At 40.2% G+C, this 22,900-nt stretch overlaps 1 protein-coding gene across 2 annotated transcripts in view; it reads right to left on the bottom strand.

Moving 5' to 3' along the window:
* PLEKHH2 (pleckstrin homology, MyTH4 and FERM domain containing H2) overlaps positions 1–20,765 on the bottom strand; it is a 130,924-nt gene extending 110,159 nt beyond the window's left edge. The window contains exons 1-2 of one of the 2 annotated variants that reach the window (XM_038006869.2): positions 20,629–20,765; positions 13,060–13,189 (exon numbers count right to left, since the gene is read on the bottom strand). In XM_038006869.2, the coding sequence (XP_037862797.2) occupies positions 13,060–13,182 (123 nt within the window). In that variant the 5' untranslated portion in view covers positions 13,183–13,189; positions 20,629–20,765. Of the gene's footprint in view, positions 1–13,059; positions 13,190–17,688; positions 17,758–20,628 lie in introns of those variants that run through there. The other variant, XM_073022943.1, reaches the window with a different exon arrangement.
* Positions 20,766–22,900: the final 2,135 nt, after the last annotated feature.

Below are 22,900 nucleotides of genomic sequence, written 5' to 3'. Positions count from 1 at the left end.
TCCAGCCTGGGCGACAGAGCGAGACTCCGTCTCAAAAAAAAAAAAAAAAGTACAGAGCTTTTCCTAACTTTCCATTCCACAAACTGTATAAACATATACCAAAAATAAATGTATTACACAGATTTGTTTTAAGGTTAAAAAAAAAAAAAGTCCATTTAAATCGTTAAGATAGGCTGGGCACAGTGACTCATGCCCACAATCCCAGCACTTTGGGAGGCTGAGGCGGTCAGATCACTTGAGGTCAGGAGTTTGAGACCAGCCTGGCCAACATGGCAAAATCCCATCTCTACCAAAAATACAAAAATTAGCTGCCATGGTAGCACACGCCTATAGTGCCAGCTACTCAGGAGGCTGAGGCATGAGAATCACTTGAACCCAGGAGGCAGAGGTTGCAGTGTGCCCATATCATGCCACTGCACTCCAGCCTGGGCAATACAGCGAGGCTCTATCCCCCACCCCCCAAAAAAAACAAAACAAAAAAATCACTAAGATACATTCCAGATTAAATAGATGATAAAGTATTAATGGTACAATGATAAGTTAACCTTCAGAGAAAGATTTTTCTGAACAAAGAATGTGTATTTTTTCCTTTTCATGAAAATGCATCTAATATTACAAATTAAAAGTCTGCTCCTGTTGCAAAGCTCAAGAGGTTGTTGAGGGCTGAATTACTCTCCAAGACGAAAAATCTCGTTCAGTTGTAATAATCATCCTACTCTAAGTGTTATTTCCAACCCGTCCCCACACCACCTTAGGCTTTCAAAGTAGGTCGTTTTGTGGCAATGTTGGAAAAACCACTAGTTCTCTCTAGGATAAGGTGAGACATCTGAAGTCTTTCTGGTTACCTGCCATTTTACGGTTTCTAATGGATTCACATAGCATTTAGCATCTTCCATTGTCCATCAAAGATACATAATTACTTAAATTTCAAGAGTTTCCTGGAAGTTTAAATTGAAGGTGCTGGTTTGTGTTCTAGAAAATGCCTAGTTTCTAAAGTGTTATCTAAAGAAAAATCAATTCCAGCTATTGTAAGGATTTCAGCAGTTCCTGGTTTTGACACCTTGCTCTCCACTGCTCTTGATTTCCTCACCTTTCCTTCACCAAATCCCCCACCACTACACTACCCTATACAGATTTGTTTTTTAATCATCCCCCACGTTTCCTTGCCACATTCCAGTCTGAAGTTCTATTATAATGTTATAAAGTATTTGTGCGAGCCTTTTTTTTCCCCCCCAGGCATCATATCATAGCACTGCAGCCCGGAACTTCTGGGTTCAGGCGATCCTCTTGCCTCAGCCTCCCGAGTGGATGGGGCTACAGGTGTGCACACTACACCTGGCTAATTTTGATTTCTTTATTTTAATTTTTTTGAGACAGAGCCTCACTTTGTTGCCAGGCTGGAGTGCAGTGGCACGATCTTGGCTGGCTCACTGCAACCTCCATCTCCCAGGTTCAAGCAATTCCCCTACCTCAGCCTCCTGAGTAGCTGGGACTACTGGTGTGTGCCACTACACCTGACTAATTTTTGTATTTTTAGTAGAGATGGGGTTTCGCCATGTTGTCCAGGCTAGTCTCGAACTCCTGACCTCAAGTGATCTGCCCACCTCAGCTTCCCAAAGTGCTGGGATTACAGGCATGAGCCACCATGCCCAGCCTATTTTTTAATTTTTTGGTAGAGATGGCGGGGGGTCTTACTATGTTGCCCAGGCTGGTCTTGAACTCTTGGCCTCGAGCAATCATCCCACCTTGGCCTTCCAAAGCACTTGGATTATAGACATGAGCCACTGTGCCAGTCAATGCTGGCAACTAAAAAAAAAAAAAGTTAAGGAGACAAGAGTTTTAAGTGGTTACACTTAACAGAAATTCAGTGTATAACAGTCATCATCTGGCCGGGCGCAGTGGCTCACGCCTGTAATCACAGCACGTTGGGAGGCCAAGGCAGGTGGATCACGAGGTCAAGAAATCGAGACTATCCTGGCTAAGACAGTGAAACCCCGTCTCTACTAAAAATATAAAAAATTAGCCAGGCATGGTGGCGGGCACCTGTAGTCCCAGCTACTCGGGAGGCTGAGGCAGGAGAATGGTGTGAACACGGGAGGCGGAGCTTGCAGTGAACCGAGATCACGCCACTGCACTCCAGCCTGGGCGACACAGTGAGACTCAGTCTCAAAAAAAAAAAAAAGAAAAAGTCATCATCTCTGTTAATTCCTAGACTGGTATAAATTTTGTTGCTATTCTGATTGCTGTTTTCATCTCTATTATGCTTTTTTAAAGTCAGTTGCTATTGGCATAAAGAAATGTGGTTTGTTTTTGTTTTTTGTTTTGAGCATGCCAATCTTATATGCAGGAGGCAAAAGCCGCAGTGAGATGAGATTGCACGCCACTGCACCCCAGCCTGGGCAAAAGCAAGACTCTGCCTCAAAAAAAAAAAAAGAAAGAAAAGAAAAAAGAAAAAGAAATTCAATCTAGAGCTTCCAAAAATGCCAGGAGGGAAGAAGGATGGAAACAGGGAGAGATAAAGAAAACTTGATCAACATGACATACAGAAAATAGAATGCATTTATTTTGATTTCAGATATATTTAAAGATATTATTTCTGTAGTTGGATAAATAAATCTGGCTACACACTATTTAAAAGAGCATAATTTTGCCAGGCATGGTAGCTCACGCCTGTGATCTCAGCACTTTGCAAGGCCAAAGCAGGCAGATGGCTTGAGCTCATAAGTTCGAGACAAGTCTGGCCAACATGGCAAATTCCCATCTCTACCAAAAAAAAAAAAAAAAAAACCCAATACAAAGATTAACTGGGCATGGTGGTATGCACTTATAGTCCCAGCTACTCAAGAGGCCGAGGTAGGAGGATAGCTTGAGCTTGGAGAGGCAGAGGTTGCAGTGAGCTGAGATCTCACCACTGCACTCCAGCCTGGGTGGTAGAGCTAGTCCTTGTCTCAAAAAACCAAAAAGCATATTTAAAATATTTCACTATGAGGTTGAAATTAAAGAGATAGAGAAATAGACCCAAATATTAATTTAAAACAATATTAAAACCAGACAAAACTAGCAATAAAGAGAATCAATAATTATAAATGAAGCAATTCATCAAGAAGATATAACAATCCTGATCCCAAGCACATCTAACATCAAAATATATGTGGCAAATGCTTTGTGACGCATTCTGAAAACTCACAATAAATTGTTATTTTGTTTAGATAATTATTTCCATGGAAACATCCTATTAACATTTCCCCTGAGAAAACTAAACAAGCCCACTTACTTCGCAACTGGATTTACTTTGTGTTTGTTTTTATGTTTCTCAAAGCCTTACTGAATAACATAAAGAAGGCCGGGCGCGGTGGCTCATGCCTGAAATCCCAGCACTTGGGAGGCCAAGGCAGGCAGATCACAAGGTTAAGAGATCATGACCATCCTGGCCAACATGGTGAAACTCCATCTCTACTAAAAATACAAAAAAATTAGCTGGATGTGGTGGTGCACACCTGTAGTCCCAGCTACTCAGGAGGCTCAACTGGCTCCCCTCTCTGCCTGGGGACAGCTGACTTTCTCCCCTATACAATCTCCTGTTTCCTGTATCCCATGCCTTCCTTGTTCTTGGTTTACTTCCTCCTTTTAATAAAGCACTCCCTTTGGAGAGTCCTCAGAGAAGTTACATGGGACCTTGAATGTCTTCAAAATATCTTCATTCTACCTTCAAATAAAATTCATAATTGGCCTCGGTACAGAATGCTGGGTTTGATATAATTTTCCTTCAGAATTTTGAAGACATAGTTTCATTATCTTCTAATCTCTAGTGGTGCATTTGAAAGGTCTGAAGCCATTTCAATTCCTGATGCTTTGTATGTGACCTGTTTTTTCTCTCTGAAAGCTTTGCTGAATCTTTTCTTTGATCTCTATATTCTAAATGTTCATTATGATGTACCTTGAGGTGGAAATTATGTTAATCTGTTATGGTAGGTGCTTGATAGACACTTTCAACTTGGAATCTTGTATGCTTCAATTCTAGGAAACTTTCTTGTATTGTTTCATTTATTTTCTCCCCTCCAGTCTTCCTATTACTTGAATCTTGGACATATTGAACTGGACCTCTAAATTTCTCATCTTTTCTCTCCTGTTTTCCATCTCTTTAGTGTTTTGCTTTACTTCCCAGGAACTTTCCCTAAGTTTATATTTCAACCCTGCTCTTAAGTTTGCCATTTTTTTCTACAATGTTTTTGGTTTTCTAAGAGCGCTTATTTATTCTCTGAATACTCCCTGTTTCATGGATGCACTATCCTTTCCTTTCTCTCTGAGAATATTCAATGATAGAGTTTTGCTCATTTTGTTTTGCTTACTTTTCCCCATATAGGCAATGCTGGTTTTTTCTGATTGTGCCCTATCTTTCTTTCATGGTAGGGGCTTTCTTCAGATGTCCGGTCACCCATGATGTGCTACTTAGGTTTAAGGGTGAAGGACTAAAAAGCTGACTAAAAACTTCAGGATGCTCCCTGATGGGAAACTACTGATGTCAGCATCCCTGTTTCTTTCCTCCTGGACTCATGGAGTCCCTAGAGACTTCTATCTCCTCCTGTAGAATAAAGGGTGGCTGCTAGCATTTTAGGAGCCAAGTGGGATAAAGGAGGTTGGGGGTGAAGGGCCAGCTTACCATTAAATATGCATAAGTCAATTAATCCCCCTATTTTTAGTGTAGCAGAATTCTGGGTAGCATAGCCTAGAATAAGGCTTGGAGAATAAGTCTTGAGCTTCTCCTCCTAAGGGCCAAATGCCCTGCAGAGCCCTGTAAAGACCTAGAGGTGGAGTGAAATGTCGGACTGAAAACAGTAGGTGTTAATGGAAAATCTGTGGCCCTTAGAGTCAACTAATTCCTTGAAACCTTCTCTCTTATCCCCATCTGCCAAATGTCTAGCAGCTAAGCATTTACTTCCTGCTAAAAAAATGGAAAAGTTCTTCTCTTACGAAATTGAATAAATGAACTGGAGTGCACTAGTCCAACAGCTATGCCATCTATGAGCTCACCGCCCAGCAGGTACTCTCCCACCCACTCACACTAAAGAAAAGATTGACTGCTAACCAGCAACTGACCAGTTATACATAACTGCCACTTTGCAGGTGTCCTATTCTTAAATATAAATAGACCACTAAAAATCATCAGGCATTTGAGAAAAGTTTGCAACCTGAAAAGTAATTACAAACATAAAAACAGGAAAATAATCCCAGGAGAAAGAAAGATAATTCAGGGAATAGAAGATAACTTTTTAAAAATTCAAATTAGTGTTTAGGAACCAGGAACTTTCAAATACACTATTTCACAGCTACGCTATGAGACAGGAATTGTTATTCCCATTACAGAGATTAGGAAATTGATGTTCAGAATGAACATGCCTTGTACATGGCTGGGATTTCAGTCTTCATGTTCTGATTCCCTAATGCCCTTTTAGTTGAACCACAGGTGCTACAGAATTTATAAGCCAGATGCACACAGTGTATAGTGATACAGAACTATATGAAAATCAGAGTCCCAAATAAAAAAAAAAAGCGCGCGCACGCGCGCACACACACACACACACACACACACACACACAAAATCTTAGCTGAAAAGCATTTGTCTTGATTTCTGTCCTTTGTCTGCTATTCGTTCAGCCTAGAAATCTTCTATCTGTAACTTAAAGGCATAACATCCATAACAGGAACAATGCTAAGTTAGATGTTATCAGGGAACTTATCACAGAAAAAAACAAAGAGATAGAGATATAACCAAGAGAGGCTAAATTTGAGATTTGAGGGACGGGTGTGTGATTCACATCTATAATCTCAGCACTTTGGGAGGCCAAGGTGGGTGGATCGCAAGGTCAGGAGTTTAAAACCAGCTTGGCCAAGACAGTGAAGCCGGGCGCGGTGGCTCAAGCCTGTAATCCCAGCACTTTGGGAGGCTGAGACGGGCGGATCACGAGGTCAGGAGATCAAGACCATCCTGGCTAACACGGTGAAACTCCGTCTCTACTAAAAAATACAAAAAACTAGCCAGGCGAGGTGGCGGGCGCCTGTAGTCCCAGCTACTTGGGAGGCTGAGGCAGGAGAATGGCGTAAACCCAGGAGGCGGAGCTTGCAGTGAGCTGAGATCCGGCCACTGCACTCCAGCCTGGGCGACAGAGCGAGACTCCGTCTCAAAAAAAAGAAAAAAAAAAAAAGACAGTGAAAACCTGTCTCTACATAAATACAAAAATTAGCCAGGCACAGTGGTGGGCACCGGTAATCCCAGCTACTTGGGAGGCTGAGGCAGGAGAACCACTTGAACCTGGGACGCAGAGGTTGCAGTGAGCCGAGATAGCGTCACTGCACTCTAGCCTGGGCAACAGAGCAAGACTCCATGTCAAAAAAAAAAAAAAAAAAGAAAAGAAAAGAAAAAAGAAATCTGAGATTCTAACAGAATTCTGCCACTGCCTAGAAAAAACTAAGTGCTCTCTCTCCAGATGTTGGATGATTTACTTATACAACAATGGTTGAGGAAAGCATAATGAATACACATAACAGAAACTCAATGTTTACTGAACAAAATGAATGAATGAATGAACGAATGAATGAAAAGATTTTAACTCCAAAAAATTATGATGTGTGGATAAACTTTGATAAAGGGTAATCACTACATTTTCACAATCTAGATTACAGATTATAAATTCTGAACACTTCACATTGCATTAATGTAAATATACATTAGGTATATCCAATAAAACTTAGATTATTTTAAAACCAGTTTAAATGTAAGAGTAGTATGACAGGTAATGCTGACCGAGTGCAGTGGCTCACGCCTGTAATCCCAGCACTTTGGGAGCCCGAGGTGGGCAGATCACGAGGTCAGGAGTTCGAGACCAGCCTGGCCAACACAGTGAAACCTGTCTCTACTAAAAATACAAAAAATTAGCCAGGCATGGTGGTGCAAGCCTGTAGTCCCAGCTACTTAGGAGGCTGAGGCAGGAGAATCGCTTGAACCCAGGAGGCAGAGGCTGCAGTGAGTCGAGATCGCACCACTGCATTCCAGTTTGGGCGACAGAGTGAGACTTCGTCTCAAAAAAAAAAAAAAAAAGAACAAGAACAAGAAAAGAAGAAAGGTAATGCTTTGTTTTTGAGTGATTGTTTCTATTAATATAATCATTCAAGCTGGACAATAACTTTGCAAAATACTCAAAAAAGCAACGCAGACAATATTCATGTAAGTTTATACTTTCACAATAGAGAATACGATGTAACCCTTGGGCCAATTCCATAGCCAATCTATCTTAAGTCAGTAAAAGAAACCTGAAATGGCCGGGCACAGTGGCTCACACCTGTAATCCCAGCACTTTGGGAGGCCAAGGTGGGCAGATCAGTTAAGGTCAGGAGTTTGAGACCAGCCTGGCCAACAATGGTGAAACCCCTTCTCTACTAAAAATACAAAAATTAGCTGGGCATGGTGGTGCATCCCTGTAGTCCCAGCTACTCGGGAGGCTGAGGCAGGAGGATCACTTGAACCCCGGGGGCAGAAGGTACCACTGCACTCCAGCCTGGGTGACAAAGCAAAACTCTGTCTCAAAAAAAAAAAAAAAAAAAAAAAAAAGAAAGGAAGAAAAGAAAAAGAAAAAAAAAAGAAAAACAAACCTGAAATGATCTATTGTCCCATATCAGGCTTTGGACAAAAATAAGTATTTTATGAACAGGCCAATTATGTAATAACAAAATGAAGCAGCAAATTCTAAGCCTAGTGCTTAATTTACTACTACAGAAGTACCTTCTGTAGCCAAAGTGAACTTAACAACAAGTGGCAGAAGGAAATTTGCCATTGAGCCTGTATACTTACAGAGCCTCTCATTGTTAACGGGATCGTACATAAATAAATTTGTTTAATGGATTGGTTAATTTAGGTGGAATCCTGTAGGATCTTCACATCCACTGATGTGGACAGCAGTTCCCTGCCACGTGTCTCTCCTCCTGTCTTTTCCCCCACAGACCCCGTGAAACATTCTACCACCAAACATTATTTTATGTTTTTATAATAAATATCTTCAACCAGTAACCAAAGATGTGACATTTAAATTAGCCTGTACAGTCTCATTGTTAGTATATGTAGAATTTCCAGTAGACACGGTGAAACATTAGGCAAGCCAGTAGAGTAACTGAGGGAATGCATAATTTAAATAGGTTAATCATGATATTGTACCGGATTGTTGGGTAAAAGCATATGCTATGCTGTCCAAGGACTCCTTATTCCTATGACACAATCCAAGGCTGCTTCAGGGGGATCACATTCACAAAAGAAATGCCAAGTGGCAGGAAATTCCAAATGGCAATACCACATCAGGTAGAGGTAGCATGAGAATATGCAAGCCATGCTGATGTCCAAAGGGAAAATTCTTCATATTTTTCTCCCTTTCCTTTTCACTGAAAATCTAACTCATAGGAAATAACATTTCACGTCAACTTACAAAGAAACTTTCCCTTTTCCCTCCCTGACTCAGAAAACTAACTAGTAATATTGTAAAGTAGGAAAACTACTTAAATCTCAGCTTCCCTGAAGAGTTTATATTTGGCATACTAGGGATATTTCCAACACCATTCCTTAAATTCCTCTAAAGACCTCTCCCACTTACAGCAGCATTTGCCCAAGACTTCAATAAGGCCTTTTTCTTCACAAGCTTCAATGTTCTAAGTTACTTGGAAACTGTGATGAAAAAAATAGGTGCAAAACAACTTTTCTAAAAGATCCCATGTATTCTCCAACTTCATCTCCAAAAATATAGGGCATGTATAATTAAAATTCATCTCTAATCATAAAAACACCTAGATCATCTCACATATTTTTCCTTAAAAAAATTCAGAAATACATCTGCTATCAACATGTAATTACATTTAAGGCCAGGCATGGTGGCTCACGCCTGTAATCCCAGCACTTTGGGAGGCCAAGATGGGTAGATCACTTGAGGTCAAGAGTTCAGGACCAGCCTGGCCAACATGGTGAAACCCCATCTCTAACAAAAATACAAAATTAGCCTGATGTGGTGGCCCGTGCCTGTAATGCCGGCTACTTGGGAGGCTGAGGTGGGAGAATTACTTGAATCCAGGAGGTGGAGGTTGCAGTGAGCCGAGATTGCACCACTGCACTCCAGCCTAGGCAACAGAGTGAGATCCTGTCTCTCTCTCTCTCTCTCACATACACACACACACACAAATGTAATTACATTTAGGTCACCTCCCCATTCACTTAACCAGTGTGTCCATTCAGAAAGACACAGGAAAAAAAGCCAGGCACGGTGGCTCACGCCTATAATCCCAGCACTTTGGGAGGCCAAGGTGGGCGGATCACGAGGTCAGGAGTTCAAGACCATCCTGGCCAATATGGTGAAACCCTGTCTCTACTAAAAATACAAAAATTAGCCAGGCGTGGTGGTGTGTGCCTATAGTCCCAGCTACTCATTAGGCTGAGACAGAAGAATCACTTGAACCTGGGAAGTGGAGGTTGCAGTGAGCTGAGATTGCGCCACTGCACTCCAGCCTGAGCAACAGAGCAAGACTCCATTTCAAAAAACCAAACCAAACAAAACAAAAAAACAGAAAGACACAGGAAAATAATAATGAGTTACTTCTATGTGCCAGACACTCTACTAGCTACATCACAAGTCTGAAAGATCTACGGTCTAACGGCAGCTCTGCTTTTTGTTAGCTGTGTGATATTGGGCATGCTACTCAATTACTCTCAGCCTTAATATTAATTCTCTGGATTGAGGATAATAACAATCACCTCATAGGGTTACTGTGGGGTTTAAACTAGTTGATGGTTGCAGTAAAGACTTAGGAACCATATTTGGCCCCAAGGGTCAGCTTCCTATACCCATAACCAATAAAGTGGAACTAAGAACTAGAACTGTTGCAGGAAAGAGAAGTTGGCCACAATTCCTGGCAAAGAGCTAAAGAACCAAATTAGTATTCTCTCAAGAATCTTCAGCCTTGGGCCTGCATCCATTTAGGGGGAAAGTATAGAGCACTATTAGGGAGAAGCCCTGGGGCTGACTGGTGCTAACACAAAACCAAAGAGGTGGATAGGACCAGACCAGTCTCTGGAATGCAACATTTGACGCAATTTGGCACTTAGAAGTAATGCCATGGGGTTTGCTTTGAAAAATAAGTAATGTTATGTAAATTGTTAATATTACATACATACATACATACACACACACACAGGTACCTGCCCCTGAGCAGAAGTGGATTTCTACGTTGCATGGCTGAATAGAGGACAGAATGGATGAGTGAATAGATACATCAGAGAAGGCAAGGAGGGTGAAAATTAGAAAGGCCATAGAGGGTGATGGCTAAGCCTTCAGGCTTATAAAGGCAGAATATCTGGGTTTGAATCTTGGCTCCATTATTCACTTTTTGGTGTGAACTCAGTCAAGTTAAATAACTTTTCTATGCCTAAGTTTCCTCTTCTGTAAATGTGGATAATATTAGTAGCTACCTCATACGATAGTTAAAAAGATTTAAAAGTTTATATATTTAAAGCACTTAGAAGATTTCTTGGCATAGTAAGCATCAGTTTCCTAATCTATAAAATGAGCACAACAAAATGTATTACTTCACAAGTTGTTATAAGAATTAAATAAATCATACCTATACAGTGTTTATCCTATACATAATAAATCAATAAATATTAGGTGTTTTCATTAAAACATGGATGGAGACCAAAATAAATTTTTAAACCTGAGAAAAATATTCATAATAGAATATAACAGAAAATATTGTGAAAATCCTTATTCATATTTTTGTGTTGAATATATTTACTGGGAAGCCATGAGTAACTTGGCACATTTATCTACTTTCCAATGTGTAAAACACATCAGAATAATTCCATTTCTTAGATCTGCCAAAGAATTTATGTCACAGATACAAACTACAGACCAAAAAAAAGAAAAAAGAAAATTAAAGAAAAAGAAACCACAACTAGAACAGCAATTCCGAAATACTATTCCTATCAATGGTCATTCACTGACAAAGAAAACATTTAATCTAATAGCATAAAAATTAATAATAAAAAAGCTATTTTACTTATAGAGAAATTATTGGAGATAACAACACTTGTATTATTTTTTAAATGGGCACTTACTGAGAAACTTGCTGCAACATGCTTTCTAAAGAACAGAACAAATGTTGCCAAAAAATTTAGAATGTAAAGGTTAACTAATTGGAACCCAAATAAGTTGATACCTTCTACTTAGTCCATAAGGAAGCCAAACAAGTACAGAAGTCAAGAAAACCAGGAAAATTTTGAGAGGGATCCTGTGGTCAACAGTGTCAACTGCTGAGAGGCTTAGGCAACAACTGGGAAGTGTCTATGAGGTTTAGTAACAAGGACATAATTGGTGAATCTTGACAAAAATCACTGTATGGGGCAGTTGGGGTGGTTGGAAAATACCAGATAAATCATAGTACAACATGGAAAATGATTTTCATTGAGAGAAGAGCAAAAGATAAAAGATGAGCCACTAAGTTATGTTAGAAAAAACTTCTCCAACTTGTCGATACTCAAACTGGGATTTTATAAGCTATACTTTTGCTGGAATATCAATAAATAAAGCACATTGAAGTTCAGGATTGATTCATTGATTGACTACTGAGTCATCCTTGACCCAAAGTGAGTAAGGATAACTTTAGTCTTTCACCTAAAAGATGTTAAAGCCCAAAAGTTTGAGATGATATATATGCAAGCTTAGACTGAATGATGTTTCAATGAATTTTATTAGAATAATTCTGCACTAAGAGATTCTTGGCTAGCAATGAAAAGAATATTTAATACCTTTTTTGGAGGTATGATACATGTAGCAGTCTCTATCCCAAAAGGATTATGCAGACTATTGTTTCAGAAACCACCTTAAGTTCTTCTGATCAATTCTGAATAACCACTAATATCATTCATCCATTCATACAGACAGTGCTGTCCGATAGAAATATAATATGAGCCACAGGTGTAATTTTTAATTTTCTAATACACACATTTAAAAAGTAAAAAGAGGTAGGTAAAATTAATTTTAATATTGCCTATTTTACCCAATATCCAAAATATCATTTCAACATAAAATCAATATAAAAATTATTCCTGAGATATTTTACATTCTTTCTTTCATGCTAAAACTTTGAAATCCAGTATTTATTTCACTTTTGCAACACATCTCAATTCGAACTAGCCTTATTTGAAGTGTTGAACATCCATCCAGATGTGGCTAGGGGCTACTGTATTGGACAGCACAGGTCTAGAATGCAAGTTCCCTGGAAACAGGAACATGGACTGTCTTGTTCACATATGTAACTGTAGTATTAAGAATGGTGTCTAACACATAATTAGCCCTCAAAGAATATTTGTTGAATGAATAAATGAACAAATCTATTGGTTTTATACACATACTTGCAAAAAAGTCCTGTAATACAAATGAAATTCTAATTACATAATTAGAAAAGCATACAATTATGTTAAACTCAATTCTAACCCAGGCGAGAATTTAGTAATATATACTTAGTCAACACAGATTCCTAAGTAGGTACATCTTTCAAATACGGTATAAACACATTTTACTACCAATAGATAATTTTTTCTATAATCCCCTCAATGTGATTTTTATAAACATTTAGTAGATCAAAGCTGTCATACTCCTCTAATAAAATCAAATAAATTATAGCTTTCTCTCTGGAATGAATGAAGTCTACATTCATCAAACACACACAGTCCTCACATATGCCACTAGCATTTGCAAATAAATATTTTTTGTCTTAAAGTCCAATCTACCCTAACACTGGCAAAGAATATGCCAAATATAGTGACTCACATATGCCACTAGCATTTGCAAATAAATATTTTTTGTCTTAAAGTCCAATCTACCCTAACACTGGCAAAGAATATGCCAAATATAGCTTCAAACACTTGACAAAAATTAAATCCAACCCCCAAAGTACTGAGATTATTTAATATATATGAAACAGGCCCTCAATAGCTGACATTTAATAACAAAGCTTAGGGAGAAAGCTTACCTTCTCTGCTAAGAGCTCTCGTATCTTGCTCGCTTGAACTCTAAATTTCATGAGCTGGGACTCCAGAGCTACGCACCGTTCTTTCCAATCTACTGGTCCTTCTGACTCAGAAAGCTCTGCCATATTTATTCTAAAAAAAAAAAACCAAAATAACAAAAAAAAGCAAAACATTCAAATGGTACAACACAATTAACATGCAGGATAATTTGTTAAATTATCCGATGTACACATTCTAATCACTGTCTAGTGTGATCCATGTACAAGTTTTAAATTCTAAGGCGAATTCCAGAACTGGTGAGGGCTTACGGAAAGAACTTAGTGGGAAATAGGAGACTAAGGCTGGAGCCCAACTATGCTACTTAACCTTTCTAGGTCTCAGTTTAGCCAGTCCAGAAAAAGGGGCATGTTGACAACAAACCATTATTCCTTGTGGATATGTAGTGAGGAACAAATGAAGTACTGCTATTTCTAGTAGAACAACAGACAGTATAACACCACCACATAAACACAGGGTGTTACTATTTTAGCTGTGCCTAACAGATAAGATTGTTTGAATCTATCAGCTCATAATTTTACCATATTCTGAAATTTAAGGAAGTATTACAGTTTGATTCAATTGCTACAATTTACAGTTTGGATTTTTACTATAATGATTCCTTATCACCACTCTCAATTTGGCCAGGTCCAGGTTAAGTCTTTCAAGCCAGAGGTCCTTTGGCATATTTAAGGGTAAGTTGTTGTGATCCTGACAAGTTTGCATAATTTTTATTTGACGTAAGAGAAGGTATATGAACATGCAATTTGGAGTTAGCCATATGAAGTAAATCTGGAATTCATGTTTTCCATATTAACTTTCCTTTTGGAGGAGATTAATTGCAGGGAGAAGCACTGTAAGGGAGACGACAAGATGCAAGGGAATTGGTTCCGAAATTCTGAAGTGTTAACTTGATTTTGGAAGCATGATGGTTTCTGGCTCTGAGATTCATAAAGTTGGTTTTAAATGTTTGGTAATATTTTATCAGGCTATTTTTAATAAGCAGCCTAATAATGTATTTCTGAATTCCCCTTGCTATGAACTGCCCTGCTATGAAATTTACATTAGGAATGGAAAGCCTCTGTTACGAAGAACTGTGACAGCAAAACTCTCAGAGCCCTGGAATGGAACTGCAGTTGAAGTATACTATTCTTTTGTTTTCTAAAAATATAACCACACTGATTTTCCCAGTATTTAGTGTAATATAGCACCCTCCCTAATCCTATACCAGTTTTTAAAAACTTTATGCTGCTAAAAACCCACTAAAAGATTATTTTCCTAGCATAAAGACTGTTTTGTACTTAAATCAATTTTCACATTAATACTGACAATATCATTCAGTACGTGAGAAATAAATATAAGCAGAATTATTCTTAAAAGACTACAACATTTATTAAGAGCACCCCAACCTCTTAAAGCCTTCAGATGTCCCTAAATTCTAGCCTTAATTTAAAGGAAACATATTACTGTAGAGCTGGAAGTCATTCTCTTTTCATTTCTTTGTTTTCATAGAATCCTCACCCCATTGTTTTCTGAGATTTTTCCTAAGGAGATTAACCTTAATAACCTTTTCCATTACCCATATTAGCATTTATGATTAATGATTCACACTGGCATTTACTAGCAATGATTTAGGAGTAGATAATGCAGTTTGTCGATCACAAACATGTTCACAGTTCTGGGGCTGCTTCATTTTTCTCCTTATTAGCTTTACAGTGAACAGGGAAAGAAAATATGGATGCAATACTAGAAAATGAAAAGTAGTCCTGAAAGGGGCATCTTTAAGTCTTGAACTATCAATATAATTCCGCAGAAATGTAGGGATACTCTTCAGCTTAAGCAATAAGAGGAGTCTATTTACCCATTTGTTAATAGATTAATATTGATGAATTTTTGCTCTCCATGTAAAATAACTTGCTTATGTCCTACAGTAAAGTGTCCACAGTTTTAAAAATAACATGAAGAGTGCATATTTTTCAACAAATTGAAATCAATCAATGTAATGCACCATGTGAATAATATAAAGGACAAAAGGTTAATATTGGTCAATTTTTGCTCTACATGTAAAATAACTTGCTTACGTCCTACAGTAAAATGTCTACAGTTTTAAAAATAATATGAAGAGTGCATGTTTTTCAACAAATTGAAATCAATCAATGTAATGCACCATGTGACTAGAATAAAGAACAAAAACCCAGATGATCATTTCAACAGACGCAGAAAAAAACATTCAACAAAATCCAACAGCCCTTCATGATAAAAATATTCAACAAACTACAAATAGACGGGAACTTCCTCATCCTGATAGAAGACATCTACTAAAGCCCACAGCTAACATCACACTTCCTGGTAAATGACTGACAGTTTTCTCCCTGAAATCAGGAACAAGACAAAGATGTCTTTTCTCACCACTCCTATTCAGCATTGTAATAGAGATAATAGCGAGGGCAAGACAATAAAATAAAAAACCATCTAGATTGGACAGGAAGAAATAAAACTATCTCTACTTACAAATGACATGATCATGTACATGGAAAATTCTAAGGAATCCACAAAAAACTACTAAACTATAGAGTTTAGCAAGGTTTTAGGAAATCAGATCGACATATAAAAGTCAGTTGTTTTTCTATACACTAGGAAGGAAAAATCCAAAAATGAAAATAAGAAAATATTCCATTTACAATAGCATCAAAACTAATAAAATATTTAGGAATGAATTTAACAAAAGAAGTGCAAGATGCGTACACTGAAAACTACAAAACATCACTGAAAGAAATTAAAGAATACCTAAATAAATGGAAGAAATTGTATATTCATGGATTGGAAGACCTAATACTGTGAAGATGGCAATACTTGCAAATGACTATACACACACAATGCAATCTCTATCAAAGTTTCAACTGCATTTTTTGCAGAAATTGACAAGTTGATCAAAATTCACCTGGAAATTCAAGGGCTGAAGAATAGACAAAACAAAATCGAAAAGTTGGAGGACTCACATGTTACCATTTCTAAACTTACTACAAAGCTATACAGTAGCTTGATTACACAGTGTGGTACCTGCATAAAGATAGATATATAGATAAACAGAACAAAATTAAGTCCAGAATTAAAGCCTCACATTGATTTTTGGCAAGAGTGATAAGGTCATTCAATGGAGGAAGGAATAGTCTTTTCAACAAATGATGCTGGGACAACTGGATATCCATATGCAAAAGAATAAATGTGGACCCATATCTCATACCGTATATACACAGTAACACAAAATGGATCACAAACTTACAGGTACCAGCCAAAGCTCTAAACCAGGGGTGTCCAAACTTTTGGCTTCCCTGGACCACTTTAGAAGAATTGTCTTGGGCCACACATAAAATACACTAACACTAATGGTAACTGATGAGCTTAAAAAAAAAAAAAAAAAAGCAAAACAAATCTCATAATGCTTTAAGAAAGTTTACAAATTTGTGTTGGGCCACATTCAAAGCCATTCTGGGCTGCATGTGGCCTGCAGGCCACAGGTTGGACAAGCTTGCTCTAAACTCTTAGAAAAAAACAGGTATAAATCTTCATGACCTTGGATTAGGCAACGGATTCTTAGATATGACACCTAAAGCACAAGGAATCAAAGAAAAAAATAGATAAATTGGACTTCATCAAAATTTTTAAATTTTTATGTTTCAAAGGACACTATCAAGAAAGTGCAAAAATAATTCAGAGAATGGGAAAAATAGTTGCAAATTATATATCTCAGGGATCTGTGTCTAGAATATATAAAGGACTCAGGACTCAATGATTAAAAAAAAAAGATAACTCAATTAAAAAATGGGCAAAGGCCTGGGCATGGTGGCTCATGCCTATAATCCCAGCACTTTGGGAGGCCGAAGCGGTTAGACTGCCTGAGCTCAGGAGTTTGAGACCAGCCTGGGCAATGTGGCAAAACCCTGTCTTTATAAAAATACAAAAAAAAAAAAAAAAAATTAGCCAGGCATGGTGGTGCATGCCTATAGTCCCAGCTACTTGGGGGTTGAGGTGGGAAGATCACTTGAGCCCAGGAGGTAGAGGCTGCAGTGAACCATGTTCACATCACTGCACTCCAGCCTGGGCGACAGAGGGAGACCCCCATCTCTAAAAACAATAATAATAATAAATCAAAAATAAATAAATAGATAAAAATGGGCAAAGTATCTGAATAGACATTTCTCCAAAGAAGATATACAAATGGCCAATAAGCACATTATTTGCTAGGAGGGAGAATGCAAATCAAAGTCACAACAACATTCCACTTCACATCAAATAGGATGTTCTAATGAAAAAGACATCTAACAAGGTTGGTGAGGATGTAGAGAAATGGGAACCCTCATACATTGTTGGTGGGAATGTAAAAATGGTACAGCTGCTTTGCAAACAGTTTTACAGTTCCTCAAAAGTTTAAACAGGCCAGCATAGTGGCTCACACCTGTAATCCCAACAGTTTGAGAGGTTGAGGTGGGAGAATTCATCTCTGAGCTCAGGAGTTCAAGACCAGACTGTGCAACATAGCAAGACCTCATCTCTATCAAAAAACTGAAAAATAAGCTGGGTGTGGGGGAGCTTACCTGTGGTCCCAGCTACTCAGGAGGCCTGGGTGGAAGGATCACTTGAGCAGTGAGCTATGATCATACACTGCACTCCAGCCTGGGTGACAGAATGAGACACCATCTCAAAAAAAAAAAAAGTTTAAATATAAAGTTACCAAGTTATTGGAGTAACTTTATATTTCGTATACCAATAAAAAGTATTGGTAACTTTATACTTGGCATTGGAGTTGCTGGGTCGTTATGTCAAGGGATAGGGTCATATGCCAAGGGATGAAATACACGTCCACACCAAAACTTGTAAATAAATGTTCAGAGCAACATTATTCATAATAGCCAAAGAGTAGAAACAGTCTGTGCCCACCATCAGATGAACGAATAAAATGTGGTAGATCTGGCCAGGTGCAGTGGCTCACGCCTGTAATCCCAGCACTTTGGGAGGCCAAGGCAGGCAGATCATCTGAGGTCAGGAGTTCGAGACAAGCCTGGCCAACATGGCAAAACCCCATCTCTACTAAAAATACAAAAATTAGCTGGGCATGGTGGTGCAGGCCTATAATTCCAGCTACTAGGGAGGCTGAGACAGGAGAATCGCTTGAACCTAGGAGGCAGAAGTTGCAGTGAGCCGAGATCCTGCCACTGCACTGTAGCCTGGGTAACAGAGTGAGACCCTGTCTCAAAAAAAAAAAAAAAAAAAAAAAGTGGTATATCCATACAATGGAATATTATTCAGCCATAAAGAAGGAATATAGTACTGATACATGCTATAGTCATGAAAGAGCCTTGAAAACATTATGCTAAGTAAAAGATACCAGACACAAAAGGCCACATATTGTATGAGTCCATTTATATGAAATGTCCATAAGAGGCAAATCCAAAGGACAGAAAGTAGGTTAGTGGTTGCCAAGGGCTGTGAAGAGAAGCTAATGGAGACTGACTACAATGGATATGTGGTTTCTTTTTGGGGTGATGAAAATATTCTAGAATTAGATATTGGTGATGGCTATACAACTTTGTGAATATACCAAAACCCAGTGAACTGTATACTTTAAAAGGAAAAATCTTATAGTGTATGACTTATATTAAGATCTCAATTTTAAAAATCAAGTATTTACAAATGACTAAAGAAAAAGTCGCCGTTTAAATGGATGTATACTAGGACCGCATTTACAAATTGAATGAACCATAACTTGTGGCTATCCCTGCCAAGAATTTCACCATTAACTCGAAAAATTGAGAGCTAACTGTCAACCTCAAATATGAAAAGTATCATACATATATCTTACTTAGAGCACTTTGCTATGATAATGACACAATAAATTAATTCAAAGTTAAACATACCTATTTCTTTAGTTATGCTACTTATATATTTTATAGTGAAGTAGCAAAGCCTTAAGAATATTATTAAATTGGCATTTAACATCTACATTCCCTATTAATGGGTCATAATAAATCAAAACTGCAAATTGGTTGGATAATGGTCTGCACTGAGATCTAGACACCTGATTCCCTCATTTCATTCTGTAATTTCAGTTAGGTAACAAGTACAAAGCAACTGTTGTATTAGTGCACCATGTTGGGCCATTAAAAATTCTAATTTTAAACAATATCCACCATCCTTTTCATTACCACTAATATTATAGAACTATATAACATTGAGACTATATATATAACTATATAACATAGCCGACTGCTAAATAAATAAAATACCACATTTAGATTCTGAACCTGAAAGGAATCTATCATGTCTAGATTCTGAAGTTGAAAGTAATCTATCTTCACTTCAGGGGACAGGAAAAAGTCTTGGTGTTCCAAATACCCCCCCAGTGACTTTTGGAAATATTTACTGACATAAGATAAACTGTTTACAGTTGTGGAGTGAATGCTCTTTTCTCTGAATCTCTGACTTCCTGTTTCTCTTCCAAATCCCAAAAAGGAAAGAAAAAGAAATGAAATAATTCTTCTACTTAGGCTTACCCTGATGAAGCGCAGTGTTAGCCTCTATGATATTCTTTAGTTTTTGCCTCTTAAGGGACACCTTAACTGGGCTAGGTAATCGTGTGTGTGTGTGTGTGTGTGTGTGTGTGTGTGTGTGTGTGTGTGTGTGTGTAAAAGATCTTTCTAGATGAGACCGAGGCATGCCTTGGTTAAGGAACCTTCTGACCGCCACCTAGCCCCACTTGGGCAACGCCTGCCCTTCGGTGGCCCTGCCCGGAGCTCCTCGTTGCACACTCCTCTGGGACACACCGCTGTGCGGGCCAGGCTTCCAAGACTGGCATTTTCACAAAGAAAGCAGTGACCCTCAGGTAGCCCACCACCAGCGCTTTTCCAGTGTAAGTGGTTCGACTTCTATTTCCACAGCGTTACGCACAACAAAATCCACGGGTAAAAAGTGCTGTCCTTTAAAAAGTGTCCCACTAACTTCGGGGACAGTGGTTTCAGGGTAGGTCACCTTAGGGTGCTTTGACGTGCCAGCAACTCCAGGTGTACAAAATGCCTCTTTAAAGGTTTGAGTTTAAAGTTTCGTCCCAGAGATCCTGGTGGATCTCCCGAAGCCGAAGACTAGCGCGGCATCCCTGACCGCGCGGGTTCCTCGGCGCGGGAACCCTGGGCTGCCCCGCTGCGCCCCCGGGACCGCTCGCGCCGCGCCAGAAGCCCGGGCCCGATGTTTCCAAACAGAACGTCACGGGAGCCCAAGGGGGCGAGGGACCGCCGGCCACCGCCCCCTGCCCACTTCTCCGGGCGACATCCAGACTTGAGGGCCGACTCCGGGCTGTGACGGGAGGTGCGGCGGCGGATCCCGAGTCAGTCCGCTCCATACCCCTAGTCCCTGCCCGCCCGCTCCTCCCGGCGCCCCAAACCTTGGACCCGCGAGCCCCCCGGGATGGCGCGCACTCAAGGGGGCGGGATCCCAGGGTGGCAGGGACTCTGGGGTGGCCCCTCGTCCCCGGGTCTTCTCACCTGCCTATCTCAGCAGCGGGTCCCCGGCCGCAGCGCCCGACGTCCCGGCCGCGCTTGGCCCCCAGTCTCCCCGGGCTCTTAGCCCGCGCACTCCTAACGCCGAGCTCCGAGAGGGCAGGGAAGGGCACCGCCTCCTCCAGGGACTGGCAGCCGGTGTAGCCAATGGGAGGCCACAGCCGACCACCTGGCGTCACCGGGGGTGTGGCTATAACTTCGGTTCCTCCCAGTCCCTGCCCCAGGAGGGAGCTCTGTCCTGGAGTGGTACCTCTAATGTCCCCACTGAGAGACTCCAGAGCTTCCTAGCCGCGGCCGGTCACCTTTATTCCACTCCTTTTGCCTGGACTGTTGCAGCACCCTCCCTTAGTCTCCTAGTCTGAAGTCTCTCCTCTTGCCAATCCACCCTTCATCTTCCTGCCAGGTTAATTTCCTTAAGAGCAGTTTTGATTAACAGTGTGCCAAAGACTTTCATTGGCTTCCGTTTGCTTAAATTATCAAGAGCAGATTCCCTAGTCTAGTGTTCAAGGTCTCCATCCCGTCTTTTCAGGTTTATTTCTCACAGCTGCCCTTCACACATCTGAGACTACTGCTGTGCACCTCGCCACCCGAAGTAAATGCACTGGGAGCGTTTACATGCTGTTTCCTGTCTCACTTTAAAAAGCTCAGAATAATCTTCTCACTGGGCGTGGTGGCTCACACCTGTAATCCCAGTACTTTGGCGGACCGAGGCAGGTGGATCACTTGGGGCCAGGAGTTCGAGACGAGCCTGGACAACACGGTGAAACCCTGTCTCTAAAAAAAAAAAGAAAGAAAAAAAAATGTGTGTGTGTGTGTGTGTGCGTGTGTGTGCATAAAAATTAGCTGAGCCTGATGGCGCTTACTTGTAGTCCCAGCTACTCAGGAGGCTAAGGCTGGAGGATTGCTTAAACACAGGAGATCGAGGCTGCAGTTAGCCGATCATGCCACCGCACTGGAGCCTGGGCCACAGGGTGAGATCCTGTCTCAAATAATAATCATCATCATCATCTTCTTTTTCTCCATGTAACTATGTCTGTCGCTCTACCTAGCAGAAATGTCTTCTCTGGGCTGGGGACAGTGGCTCATGCCTGTAATTCCAGCACTTTAGGAGGCTGAGGAGGGCAGATCACGAGGTCAAGAGATCGAGACCATCCTGGCCAACAGGGTGAAACCTGGTCCTTACTAAAAATACAAAAATTAGCTGGGCGTGGTGGCAGGTGCCTGTAGTCCCAGCTACTCGGGAGGCTGAGGCAGGAGAATCGCTTGAACCCGGGAAGGGGAGGTTGCAGTGAGCCGAGATAATACCACTGCACTCTAGCCTGGTGACAGAGCAAGATTCTGACAAAAAAAGAAAGAAAGAAGGAAGGAAGGAAGGAAGGAAGGAAGGAAGGAAGGAAGGAAGGAAGGAAGGAAGGAAGGGAAGGAAGGAAGGAAGGAAGGAAGGAAGGAAGGAAGGAAGGAAGGAAGGAAGGAAGGAAGGAAGGAAGGAAGGAAGGAAAGGAAGGAAGGAAGGAAGGAAGGAAGGAAGGAAGGAATGTCTTCTCTGGTTTCTGCTCCCTGAGCATCTAGATTTTCACCTCTCTTGAGGTTTAGCTCCCTCTGCCTTATGCACAGCTCCTCACATCTCTTTTAGACTGTGAGCACTTTGAAAATGAGGATCCGTTATTTTTTTTTTTTTTTTTTTGCATTCTCCTCAGCACAGAGCATGTTGCATAAGTAAATGAGTGACGGTTTAAATCCAATTGAATTTTACATCCCAGCTTAGGGTCTGGAGAGGTCAGTCTCGGGGTAAAATAAAGAGAATTCTGAATGTTATGAATAATCATTCCCAGGTCACAAAGCTAGGTCAGACAGATTACTCTCTTTGGTTCACAGTTGGCCAATAGAGGGTATCAGAAAACTTTTTCTACTGCAATCTTTTTTTTTTAAAGCTTTATCTCATCTTATATAAAACACACACACACGCACACACACACACAGAGAATGGGCACAGTGGCTCATGCCTGTAATCCCAGCATTTTGGGAGACCGAGGCAGGCAGATCACTTGAGGTCAGGAGTTTGAGACCATCCTGGCCAACACATGGAAACCCCATCTCTACTAAAAATACAAAAATTAGCCAAACATGGTGGCACACACCTGTAATCCCAGCTATTCAGGAGGCTAAGACAGGAGAATCGCTTGAGCCAGGGAGGCAGAGGTTGTAGTGAGCTGAGATCACACCACTGCACTTCAGCTTGGGTGACAGAGCAAGACTC

The sequence above is a fragment of the Chlorocebus sabaeus genome, chromosome 14 (assembly GCF_047675955.1).
Source record: "Chlorocebus sabaeus isolate Y175 chromosome 14, mChlSab1.0.hap1, whole genome shotgun sequence".
NCBI classification, from domain to species: domain Eukaryota; kingdom Metazoa; phylum Chordata; class Mammalia; order Primates; family Cercopithecidae; genus Chlorocebus; species Chlorocebus sabaeus.
This window is presented reverse-complemented; position numbering and strand designations above follow the sequence as displayed.